The sequence below is a fragment of the Rhopilema esculentum genome, chromosome 18, assembly GCF_057945365.1.
Source record: "Rhopilema esculentum isolate cy_ngs chromosome 18, ASM5794536v1, whole genome shotgun sequence".
Taxonomy (NCBI): Eukaryota; Metazoa; Cnidaria; class Scyphozoa; order Rhizostomeae; family Rhizostomatidae; genus Rhopilema; species Rhopilema esculentum.
In genome coordinates this window covers 5,927,918-5,941,416 of record NC_142832.1, presented here as the reverse complement: position 1 = coordinate 5,941,416, position 13,499 = coordinate 5,927,918, and the positions used below count along the sequence as shown (strand labels likewise).

At 35.3% G+C, this 13,499-nt stretch overlaps 1 protein-coding gene across 1 annotated transcript; it reads right to left on the bottom strand.

Moving 5' to 3' along the window:
- Positions 1–2,583: 2,583 nt before the first annotated feature.
- LOC135696783 (uncharacterized) lies at positions 2,584–8,543 on the bottom strand. The gene is made up of 6 exons (XM_065216296.2): positions 8,178–8,543; positions 6,554–6,643; positions 5,493–5,543; positions 5,030–5,095; positions 4,423–4,537; positions 2,584–3,883 (listed from the first exon to the last, which is right to left on the bottom strand). Exons 1-6 carry the CDS (start codon positions 8,262–8,264, stop codon positions 3,570–3,572), a joined length of 723 nt encoding a protein of 240 aa, XP_065072368.2. The 5' UTR covers positions 8,265–8,543; the 3' UTR covers positions 2,584–3,569.
- Between the last annotated feature and the right edge of the window lie 4,956 nt (positions 8,544–13,499).

Here is a 13,499-nt window from a genome sequence, read left to right as displayed (position 1 = left end):
CTCCCATGGATGCAACTTCTAGAAAATCTGATTTAAATCAACAGGAGAATTATTTCTTCTTATATTGATAACATATTTATTCAATGTTTTCAGGAAACATTGGATGATATGTGACTATCGTTACTTATGTCAATAAGCACATAAGATTTCGAAAATGACTAATTGATTATTATGCATGTTCGGCAGTTGTATAGACATTCTTTATTAATAAAAATAAGATTCTTATCTCAACCGATGCGAAGATCCGTAAATTTAGAAAACATTTATCAATATTTGCTCTGTATTAATAAACACATTAATCAGTTTGGAAAACTAATTAATTTGTGAATTGGTGGTGAATTGAAATCAAAAATCTATACCATCGTTATGTAAAAATAGCAGTGCACTTTAAAAGCGGCTAATCTCAAAATTAATACTTTGGAGGTTTGATGGCACTACAAGCGTGGCTGAAGAAGAGGGGCCTCAGGGAGCTCAGTCCCCTTCTAATTTGCAACGGAGGGTTGTGCCACCTCCTCTTTTTTTCTGGGTAGCTCTAAAATATCATGATTAATTTCTGCCAAGATCAGGGGTGGACTGGCTAATTATTTTGGCCCGGGCAAATTTTGATCAAACCGGCTCACAATAATAGCAAATAAAAACTCCTTGGAAAATACAAGTAAATGTTAGTCTGTAAGGAAAACAAGTTTTTAAATTCAGTAATTTAGTGCACGGATGAATGCTGGTTAACAGAATATGGTTAACAGAACATGTTAAATATGTCATATGCTGACTAAACAGTAAATAAACAAAAATTGTAACTCCTTGGCTTGACTCTGATTCTAAATACAGGAACTTATATGTTGATAATGCGATCGTTCTGGATGTCATCTAACAGGTATTTTTCTAAGAACATTAACATGAAGGACTCCAGGTTTGGCTGCGAAAAATTACTACGTAACCTGTTTTTTATATATTTAAAGTGGAAAAGCTTCTATCACACTCCACTTGTTACAAATAATTTTCTAATCCTCCGGAAAACCACAATGATTTTCAGCAACCCAAAATATCAATTTGTCAATTTCTGACCCCAAAAAGAAAACATGGGCACCCCTGTTGAAATGTTATCGTGTAACACCATACCATACTGTTGGGCAGGGAGTGCATTTGACTTATGATAGTATAGGCCTAATAAACTTTCCATAACTTGTTTGAGCTTGTTGAAAGGAGCAAGAGCAAGACCCTGCTGTTTTTGTGATGTTTGTGGCTTTTGCTTGATAAAAAAGCTTTGTATCGTAGCTGAATCCTTTTTTAAGTCTCGCAGCTTAAGCAATAGCTTGTGCTTAGGCAAAAACATGACCAGCTTCAAGCAAAAGCTAAGTAAGAAGACATCAAGGCAGGTTAAAATCTTATGTATCGCCTTGAAACAGGGGTGTTACAGTATAGTATGTCGCCAATAAGGAAATACCGTCAACAGAAAATATAACAATAACATGTTTCCTGAAGAAGTGTGTCTGGGCTGCGGTGACAATAATGAATTCATAATTTTAATGGTTCTCGAGTGCTTGGATGTATATTTATTCTTTCCAACAATTCAAAATTCAAGTGTCTCTGAAAACTCAAGGCAAACAGATCAACGCGTGGGTATAAACAGCAAACAGATCATCTGCACTTTTATCAGCCGGCCCTCAAACCGACCGGCCCTTCGGGCGATCGCCCGAATAACCCGACCAGCCAGTCCGCCCCTGGCCAGGATCAAATCTTTGTTTGAACCGATATTACTTCTTGACATTTGCATTCATGTGTGACCTTAATCGCTGAAAAGTCAATAAATGCTGGCAAAGTTTTACTACTTTAAATTCTTAAATTTTAAAATTGTTTCAGATAAACATTGAAAGATGATTCAACCCTAGAAAAAATATTGAGGGACCATGCAAACGAAAACAACTGAAATGTTTATTTTGTATTCAATATAGAGAATGATCCTCTCTACATATTTTAGCTCTGCACTACTGACTACAAGCTATATACCAGATTCAGATACCACAATACTGGATACGGCCAATAACATTAGAAGAAAAATTCTTTATCACAAACAATTTAACCATGTCTGCACTCAACGCCTTGTTGTTTTCCGTTTTGTGAATAAGGGGTTCTCCATAAGCCAGTAGCACTTTATGTTGAAAATCTGTTATTCTCTTCAACAACTAAAAATGATAAAGCTTTAAAACTATTCTTAAAATATCTTGACATATTTGTGCGCTACAAAATCGCTTTGCACTTAGTCGATTATTAGATTACTGGAGCTAAATATTTATAGCATTCCTAAAGCCAATAAAGGCTTTCAATTCAGATCAAAATTTTTATTTGTTCTCAAAGCCTGACTGTAAATAAAAATTAACTTTCCAACTCTCTCTAGTTATTTTCTATTAATACCAGCTTGAATAAAAAGTGCTGCAGAAGATCTCGAATTCTTGAATGTACTTTAACTTATACATTAGCAAATTTGCAAAATGCTTTCGTATTTGGCTGTTTTGATGAGCACGTCCAAAAGAGGATGTTCAAAAAATGTTCACGCCGGTTGATTAAGCCCAATAAAGGAAAGAATTTGGTCATGTCGATGTTTTTTCTGAGCCAAACTAGGTAACTCAACAACATCATACTCGACTTTGCGACAATGCATAGAGAATAAATACTTTCTTTTACTTCAAAACAAAGATCAAATTTAACGCTGACGTCATCACCTGTTAATCACAACAGCAAAATAGAATAACAATTTTGATCTAAGTTAAACTGAACATTATGATATCAAAAAACATATTTACAGAATATACAGTGCGGTAAGGCATTTGTTTCTGCCTTCATAGTTGCTTCTCAATATGTTTAAGGTATAGGTCATAGAATAAAGAATTAATTAAGACTCTTTGTGTCGCTCGCTGTTTGTAAGATCAATACTCTATTTTCAAGAAATTGGTTTGACTGGAGTTATCAAAAGAATGCAAAAGAGGCATGGATGTCAGAAGCGTCTAAAAGTTAGAGGGGCACAGGCAGGGAGGGGCACAGGCAGGGAGGGGCACAGGCAGGGAGGGGCACAGGCAGGGAGGGGCACAGGCAGGGAGGGGCATCATTTCGTAGGGAAAAGTGTTATTTTTTCAAAAGACAGCTTCTTAGAGAAAAGAGCCTTTTACCAAAAGTTGCACCCCTTGTTCTAACTCTTCAGCAATAAGCTATGTAGCTAGAACGATATTAAGATAAATTACAAAAGCTCTGTCTAGACTGATAAAGATTTAGTGCGATAATACCGGTGACGTGACAAGGAAATGGTAAATAGTGGTATGCTCGCAATTGTACCACCTAGTGGTGCTATAGAGGTATGCTGACAAAAGACCAACTGAGACATTATCTGTATAACCCATTGGGCATCTCCCTTTTTCCTATAAAGTTAATTTAGTTTGGATTATGCAAATATTGTATGTCTCTTTACGCTTAGCGATTTCTATTACTATTATAAATATGGAAGTTCTTTCTTCTTTAGGGTCAAATTATTTGTGAAAATTTGCTTCACTGTAGAGTCGCTAAACAAACTAGTTTACTCATAACAACCCTAATCCAACTTGCAAAAATTTACAACAGTGATATCTCATTCTAAGTTTATTGTTTTCTGTCTCTGTTATAACGTTCCATAAAAATTCAATATCTTCACACATCATGCCTTGCTTCCCGCTTACAAAGTCACCCACCCGGACCCACTCTGTGTACCGCGCAGTGCATCGTGGTCCACCAATTGAGCCCGGCAACCCAGGTAGACCCCTTGAACCTCGTTTTCCCTTTTGTCCTTTTCTTCCCTTTGGACCCACGACGCCTCTCACACCTTTAAGCCCAATGCTACCTTGTTCGCCTTGAGAGCCTGAAAACAAGGAATCAATTTGAGTACGAAAACCTGATTTAAAATCGGTTGTACGTGGGCTTGGTGGCTTCATTTCCATAAAAGGGCAAACCTCACACAAATTCCTATGAAAAAAACTTGTCACATTTGATTGAGGCGTATCAAAGTTGTCGAAAGTTCATCATCTATATAAATAAAGTCCAAAAACTGCCAATTACGCTTGACTGGGACAAACATAAGTGAACACCGATCTTTGACCTTTTTTAATCGAGAATATTCGGATAAAGCACAAACTTAAGAGGTGGTAAATCCAACAAAATACAAATTTTTTTGACAAGATGTTGTTTTAGGGGATATCTTATAAAAATTCTCTCCTCCTATGCACTTACCTATGAAGCTTTTTATAAGACTGGTATGTCAATAGTTCGCATACAGTTACTTGAAGAATGTTCATTATGGTTTTTGTATCGGTATTTCAAAATCATTTTTTTTATTCGAAAAAATAAAAATTATGAAACCAACGCTGCTTCCTAACATGAGCAAGAAAAAGCCAGTGATACCTTTCATCCCTTGTTTCCCTGTTGACCCATCCAGGCAGACGAGACCAGATGCAAAATTCACACAGCCATTTATCTTGCCAGGTTTTCCCATTGGGCCTGGCTCACCGGCATCGCCCTGTTTAGAAAATATTCGAGTTTGCTCACGACTTTAAATCAAATCTACATTTTGCTAACAAGCCAAGAAAGTGGCAGATTTCTATCAAAAACAGTTTCTTTTGCCATAAAACTTAGCCTGACAACCTTAAGTTATAGAAATATTTGCATTCACTAAAGTCTGCCCGATCAAGATAAAGCCAACTTTAAAAAACACAAACAATCAACGTTACAAAGTCCAAAGACATAAGTAAATGTTTGGTAAGTTAAATAATAATATAAAAACACCTGAGTACAGTAAACTCGTCATTGGGCTACACTGTAGTTATGCCATAGTTTGTTTACACGAAATCCCAAAATCCCCAGAAAAAAAATTAAAAATTTGCCAAAGTAGGTACATTTGTGCATTCCGCTTTTACTTTTGAAAATTGAAAATTATAATAATTATGCGAAAGAACATTGTTTTTAACAAAGATATATCATTATGCAAGTGTTGATAAATGCTCCAACTTACTATGTCTCCTCTGCTTCCTCGTTCACCTGGAAGGCCCTGAAAGCCAGTTGGACCTCTTGGACCAGGCTGGTGAGAAATTTTTAGAGCTAAGATACCCTTGTTTGTAATAACCGAAAGGCAAATCTGCATAAGACGGTAATGAAGATTACTGTTAACTGATCTGTCACAAACTGCTTGATGCCATGCATGCCCGTATAAGCAAAGCTGTACTTGCTTTGGAATACTGATCAGGATGAATCTAAGTTGCTGTTATTACGTACGAGTAGGCACTTATCTTTGATTGCTTTGAGAATGAATCTCAGAGTGGCAACTTAAAAAAATGTTCTAAATACCAGAGCTTACATCAGAACTAATACTAGTGGTATAAAATCGATTGGTTTTATTCTAAAAAGGTTCTGTTTTGGACAGCAAAGCATGAAAAACCACATGTTGTATCATTAATATATTGTTGAAAGCTACTTACGAATCCAGGCATTCCGGGTGTGCCAGGCGTACCTTCCTCTCCTGTTTCACCCTGGAAAAATCAAATTAGGTTTCTGTTTAGGTTTCTTCAAATACTTCTGCGTATATTTACAATTAAGTGAAAACATCGAGCTCTTTGAACGATGGGGCACGCAGTAAATTTTCGATTCATTAACTTGAGCTTCTTCTTTTCTCTTCTATTTCAAATGTAAATATTCCAACTTTTGAGAAAAAGTTCCGAGTTATTGCAAAATTTATGCTGCTTTTCATTTCTTTGCCTCTTTGATTTTTTATTGTCTTTTTTGCTGCATTACTGTAGTGTGCCCCCCCCCCCCACATATTTTTGCGTGATGTGTTACTAGCAATATTTTCGTGCGTGAAAACGTGAAATCTCGATTTTTTATGCGTGATTTCGTGAATTATGATTCCTACGTGAAGCGTGATACATGAGTTTTTCTTGCGTTGTGTCGTGAAAAGGTTTTAACTATCCGTGAATTCGTGAATGAAATTTTGAATGATAATTTAAAAAACTGCCCTCAATTTGGTGCGTAATAAACCAATGATAGTTAAATCTCAAATTAGTATTTTTGAGGTTGAAGATAGTGTTGTAGTCCTTCAAACAGGGCTCTGATGAGCAATAGATGAAATTACATTTACTGTTTGCGTGAGCGTGAAAATCCAATTTTGCAGTGCGTGAATGCGCGAAAAGTAAAAAAATTGTGCGTGAATACGTGAATCACAACCACTATGGTGGAGCCCCTAGTGTGTTTCTTTGCCATAGCACCATACATTTTCCTCAACAACAAAACTTTAGCGACAATCCTCATCTCATTCAAACTCCCAACCAAATAACTACTATGTGAACGAAAACCACAAAATCGTAATCCAATCTTTAGCATGAAACAGTAAATTTTCCTTAATTATCTCGCACCACAGATCTATAAATCCGCCCAAAAACATGAAATATAACCACAGATAAAGGGCATAGGTAATCTTAATGGGTTTGTTCTGTGAAGAGTTCTCTCTATCTAATATCACAAAGTGAGTAAGTGTCAATCTTACTGGTGGGCCTCTCGGCCCAGGCCTCCCGGGCTTTCCACGGATGGCTCTTGTGTACCTCCCTCTGCTTTCTGTTGCTGTACTAACTGAATCCTAAAAATAAAAAAAACATTATTTAACATCAATGGAATATCCAATAACTATGAATAATGCTAGATCTTGAAATTTAAGCTGTTATTGATATGATGCATTTTGAGAAGCTTTTTGCTGGCAGCAAAATGAAGAAGACAGCGAGGGGAATGTGTTGTCTTTTGACATTTTCTGATGACAAACAGTTGCTGTCATGTGAATGCAAGCAAGGAAGTGTAGATGTTAAAAATGAAAGTCTAGAATCTCAGAATAGCAATTAAAATGCTCAATATTATCTGCTTATCAACTCGATTGAGGGTAAGAATAAATCATGCCTCTTTGAGTACTCTCTCCCTTCGTTATTTGTTTATGAAAAAAGGATTAATTTTAGTTTTCCTGATGTTCGGAATTCAGACAGTTATCCAGACCGTAGCAAAAATAAAATAGATTTGAAAGTTAATTGGCATTGTTAAAAATTTCAGATAACTAGAAACTTCTTTTTAAGTATTTTAGAAAACCAAAGTTTTGTCTGAACTTTCATAGAATAAATTTTTTCTAACGACAACACGACAGTTTACCGGTCAATGGGATATTAGCAACCTTCTTATGAAATGGGTTTCCAGAAACACCTAGCAGAATTATTTCATTAAACTGACTCCAGTTTCAAATAACAAAAGCAACATTTTCAAATTACTCAAGTATAATTTGATTATAACTGTTCAAAAAGAAATGAAACGCATGCATGGCGAGCTAGAAAAATACTGATATGTGATCGATGGCTGAATTTAGACCAACGTCCAGTTACTGGTGCCTGTGTTGGGATGCACGAGTCGAAAATGCAGTAAGTTTTAGCTGCATAATGTAACCTTCAGTCATGAAAGCGCGAAAAGACAAAAAGGAGAAATTTGATTTGATTTGCAAAAACAAAAGGCTGTGGCTAATTTGCAGAAAAACTTTAGCCACTAACATATGTCGGTGCAATGGGTTTAAAGTCAAGCCAGTTCAGTAGCTCTTCAACGAACACTTGACAAAACGATTGCCAAAAGGTAGCTCAGATAACCAAATTTTTACACTTAGATTTTTGTTAAAGCATGGAAACATTTTAAAGGAATTATAGTAGGGTATTAAAATTGCTTTGTTATCCTTCAACTGATAACGTACAGTTGAGATAAAACCCCATTATCACATTTCCTGTTTCAACTTCACACAGAGCAACTTTGGAGAAAGAAAGATAAGAAATTATGTACAATATGAATCAATGCATCAAAATCATGAAAATTAGGTTAATTTGTGCAAAATTTTTTCGCATCAAATCTGTTTTGGCTATTGATAACGTATCTGCTTCCTACGTTATTAGGCCACTTAAGAGGAAAAAACGAAGAATTGATAAAAAGTCACTCTTTCGCGAGCACCTCTTCAAGAGTTTCACGAGCACCTCTAATGCAGACGACTAAGTTTTCCAAATGTGGCTTATTAGCTTGACAGCCGCCACTTTTTTTGAGAGAAGAACTAAAATTAATACGTTTCTAAAACATTTGCATCTAGCATTGGTACTTACCACATCAAATGCACTGGTTGAAGGTGAGCTTATTACGTACAGAAGGACGATCAATACGAGTGCAAATCCATCAAGTTTCGACACCATCTTTATTGTTTTTGACGCTAATTCTACATTACTACGAACGTCAATTTGATCACACCGCAGTCAACTTCGTGTCATTATCGTCAGTCCAGATCAGATACATGAAATAACCCGTAATGATGGTTTTTTGCTTCTTGAAACTTTCTTCGCACTTAATCCATCAAAACCTGGCTGTGTGTTTTACGTTTCTATTTTGCCATGCGATTTCTCCTTGAGGTTTTAAAGAGCTTTTTATTATAAAACAAAATTAATGTCGGTAAATGGATGTCCAGAGCATTAAGGACTGACTACAAAAGGGATTATTTTACGATTTCGAGACCCTGACCTTAGAACAAAGACATCAAAAGGAATCTAAGTAAAAACGCAGTTGGCCTTTTTTGATCGCATTTCCTGAACTTGGAATGCATCTCTTTAGAATCGATTGAAATTGGGGAGATATCGTGCGGGCAGTCAATAAGCTTTGGCGAAAGATGACGCTGACAGGGATATTGCGACATACGCACACTGCCAGCCAATACTCCTCCGCAGCAAACTTTGCAAAAAAGATTGACGTCATTTGGTCCAAGACCTCCGTAACAGATCTAAACGCGTTCCTGTGGAGGCATCGCTTAAGTCCCAGAAAGGTTTGCAGGTACAAAAGGCATGAAGTTAAGTGAAACTTTTAAGGCATTTGGTTGAGGCTGATCACTGTAACAATAATAGAAATGACAACAAAAAGTAGCCTCGAATTCAACGAAAACGTTGCTTTTACTTGAGATTGGTAAAAGCTCATGCTTTCCATTTTCTTTATCATCTTATCGATCTTATCCAGATAAAACCGTCTGTATAGGATACCTTTTCTCAATAAACTCAAGGGGGCGATATTCCCTGTTTCAAAAGCACTTGCATCAAACTACTGTCAACATGGAAGAAACCGATTGTATGATTATTTAGTTTTCCTTTATTTAAAAAATTAATTGAAACTCGTTACTTCTTGGATTGAAAACTCTGTAAGGGCCCGTTGAAATCTGGAGATTTTCAGTTCCTTAGTTTAAAACCTGGAAATAACAGCAATTTTTATTCCTCCAAACTATTTTTTAAAGCCTACTCTTAATTTCTATCAACCCTTGCATTGAATCTCGTCAAATAACTACATACCGTCTAAAACAATCCTTATTCCAATCGCCCTTAATCAACATTCTTTACTTCCTCTGAAGAGGATTAGCCAGGTTGAATTGAAAGTTGTAAGTTATTGGTTCATGGCCTGAGGGGAATTGATTTTGCTAAAAATTTATGGTCAGGAATCAAGCTTTCCAAAAAGAGTTCTTGCATATGATTGTACTTATCGTGACACTTTTTGCATCTAATCTTTCTTTTTAGTCCAAATTTTTGTCTTATTGTCGACAGGGTTTTATCTATTACAGTATACTATATCGTTTTATCTATTAACCATAAATTTGGGGCTGATAACGAAAATATTTGAACCAGATATGATTTTGATTGACACAATTATATTTACAAAACCAACTGTCTTTTGAAGGGGTTTAACACTCTCTTATTTTAGTGTCCTTCCCCTAAGACTCTGTTTGTTTATGTGGTGTCTTAAAATATCATTTCTGCCTGCATGTAATATATTTGCCAGAAATAGAATATGCTGTTTGTCAAAGAAACACTTTGCAAAGTTAAATCAAGCGTCCATGGGGTCCAAATAGCACGCTGTTACGTATTTTGAAATATAAAACCTACTTCATTTTAATCGCTTTACATGCTTTATAAAAATATTCTCAGGGTACCAGATGAGTTTCCCGAATTACTTCCCAGGCTATGAAAGTGTACATAGGCTTTCGATACACAATAAATGGATAAATATCGTGGTGGGCCTAAGAAAAGTATTCCTTAATTAGTGAACGAGCTAATTCTTTTCAATTATGCCCCTAATGAAATGATATCAAAAGTATCCAGGATGTGAGAATCAGAAAAGAAAAATATTAACAAAAAAGAGGAACACAAGGAATTCAGTTTACGAGTTTTGATTGCAAGTTGATCTGGAAAAATTAAATGCATCAAATATGCTTAAGAGATATTATCCAATTTACCTTTAGGTGTAATGCTTAAAGGGATTATCAAAATAATCTTGTAGGTAAATAATTGAAAACACCTCTTCTCTCTCTCTTATAGATGGATAGTTGAAAACACTTCTTCAATCATAGGAATGAGTTTGCTAGGCAACAAATGGAGATGTCCCATATCAACAAGTCTAATGTTCCATGGTTCATTGTATATAACCCAAATAAGTGAACTCGCTTAGTGTGATACATTAGGGGTTTAGCGATAGGCACAAACTAACATCATGTTCGCAAATTGTGCTCAATATTGTATCAAAAGATTTTTTAAGAAACTATAGGGATTTCTCGACAAGAACGGACTAAATAAGTAAATGAAAAAAACACTGTTGGGAAATTATTTGAAGAACAAGCCTAATCACCTATGTGACAACAAATGTATAGAGTCTGGTGTGCCTCAAGGAAGTGTGTTAGGGCCTTTTCTATTCATAATATTCATAAAAGACTTGCTGAATGTTTTAAGATAGTAAAGTTTTGGGTGGACTTGAGCTTCAGCCCTTAACATATTAAAAACCTCTCTTAAAAGCAGCAAGAGTTTTTTCAAACATTAGTATGTGCACTCAAAACCAACTAAAAAGTAGTTAAATTCATTAAAACTTGAATAAAATAAAAAATTTATGTTTGATATATTTAAAGGACATACTGGAGATTTCTTTGCTGATTTTTTTCAGCTAGCAACTCAGCTAACGAACATTTTTAAATATTTCATGATCTACCAGGTTCGGGGCTTGAAAGATCTTTTAGAGCTATTTCCGTGAGCCCTCTTCTGTATTTCAAATTGATGTTTTTAGTAATAATCTTCAAAAAATTGCTAATACATAGGAGTTGAACTTATATAGAGTGACATCAAAATTATTTCAAGAATAGAAGATTTCACAAGCATTGTTGGTTTAATGGCAGGTGACAGAAGGGAGATTTCAGGAGAAATTTATTTTCCATTGTCTGGAAGTATCCGTTATTAGGAGGGGCTAGATATTTGAGGTCTCTCTGTATTCCAGATAACACTCCAGATAACAGATCTTATTGATAAACATAATTAAAAAATCAGCAAATAGAGAATCTAGGTTGTATATTCAGTCTAGGTTTCTGAAACGAGGTACTTAGAAAGAGCTTTTGAAAATATTTTTCATCCGATGTCATCAAAGGTCACTTGTGAATTCACTTGCCAAGTTTTCTATTCGATAGAGCAACTTTTCTCAACAGCTTTTTATGCATTCAATGCATGCATTACGTAAATTCTAACTGGAGGTCCTAGAAAGGTCAGTCTTGGTTGGAAGAGGTTATCAGAAAGAATTCTGTGAATTAAATTAATAAAGCGGTCTCCAGGCTATAATGCAAGCCAACAATGCATAGCTTTATGTTTTGAGACGTCTGAGAAGGCTTGATCCTTCTACATTGATGCACAAATATTTTATAGGAACTTACAATTATATTGGCACTTTAATTCAATGCTCAAATAAAACGTGATTCGACAAAAAGACAGTACTTGCTCTAGAATATGAAAATACCCCCAAAACAAACAGGGCAAGAATTTCGTAATGAAAGTCCTATTCTCGTGTTAGCATTTGAATCTGCTTAAACTAAAAGAGTTCTCATTTATGTTAAAAGCTCTTGAGCAAGATGATAAAAGCTCTTGATGATAAAAACCTTCAATTTTTGCGCCTTATGGAAATGCATTTAGGGTGGAATATTATACAATGCTTTGAAAAAACTGTCATATAAAGGGCTTTGATTGGATAAAAAAATCTGCTTAAAAATTGCATAGAAAGAAAAAATTCTATTCTGTTACTTTTTTAAGAATTTCGTCATGTTTTCTTTTTGTTTAAACTATAGGCCCTATAAAATTCTATACAATATGAGAACATTATTAATAAAGTAGAAACATCTCGAATGTTTAAAAAACTTGGGGAATAAACTTCAGAAAGCAAAGTATTACAGTGATTAGGCTCTGGATTACAGTGAGTAAGATTATCAGAAAATCGGTGTATTTTTAATGGCCTTTTTTGTGGTGATATCGCATGAAGTACCTTAAGTGCAGTTTACATCAAGTAATGTATGTATCCTGGCACATCTGACAAAACCCCCCTTCCCAAGCAAAAAAGAATTTGAAGTTGATGCAATTTTATATCCAAAAACGTAATAGCGTAGGGAAATGTACTTTCAAGACACATTCTTCTTTGTCCAAAGAAAACATCAAACTGATGGTCACATTGAAGTGTTCTAAATTTACACAATTATTTGAGAGGTATAATTTTTTTATGTAAATTGAAGTGTCCCAAATTTACACAATCATTTGAGAGGTATAATCTTTTGATTGATGAGGCAAGAAAAAAATGACCTGATTCCCCATCAATTTATATGCATTATCAAAGAGTGAGAAAAATCGTTACCTGTAGAAAGGGTTTCGCTCGCTCTCTGTCTTACTTAAATTTGTTTATTGTCGTTTTTGGGTTTTTAGCAGACTATTTCGCCACCAATGCGATCTTTTAACTTGAATATGTAACGCTGCAGTAGATTAAAGGACATTTTAATCTATGCTCAAAGAAAGCATACATATCCAATGTCTTGGACACCAAAAAACAGTTCTCTTTTCTGTTTCCCATATCATTTCTATTGAAATTTGACAGTCGATTCTTTTCAACAAACCTCCCAGACGATTAATGACACTTTATTACAAATCCTTTTTGTTTATGTAAAGACCTTTTGGAAATTTTGTTCCGGGAAAAGTTAACACCTATGACAAAAGATTTTGAAAAAAGCTCTTTTGTTTTGCAAAAAGTGTGGGGCATGGCCCCCTGACCCCATTCGGTGGAGGCCCTGCTCGCAATCATGGCAAGGTATTCACTAGTATCTATAACCATTGAAAAGTTTCAGGAGTCATATATTGATATATTTCTGAATATAATTTCTTAATATTGGTAACATTCTTAGATTTTCTATTGCTTGCAATTTCTGAGGATCGTATAGCATGGTATTCTTTGATATTTCCATTCATTACTTTCTGGCTATCTACTGATTTTTCTAGAAGTGTACGTGGATATTTTTAGTGTTTCACCTTTTGAAGAATCAATACCGACAATACGGGACGGATTTACCGAGGCGGTGACATCTGCCCCCAAATAGTTTTGTGTCTTTT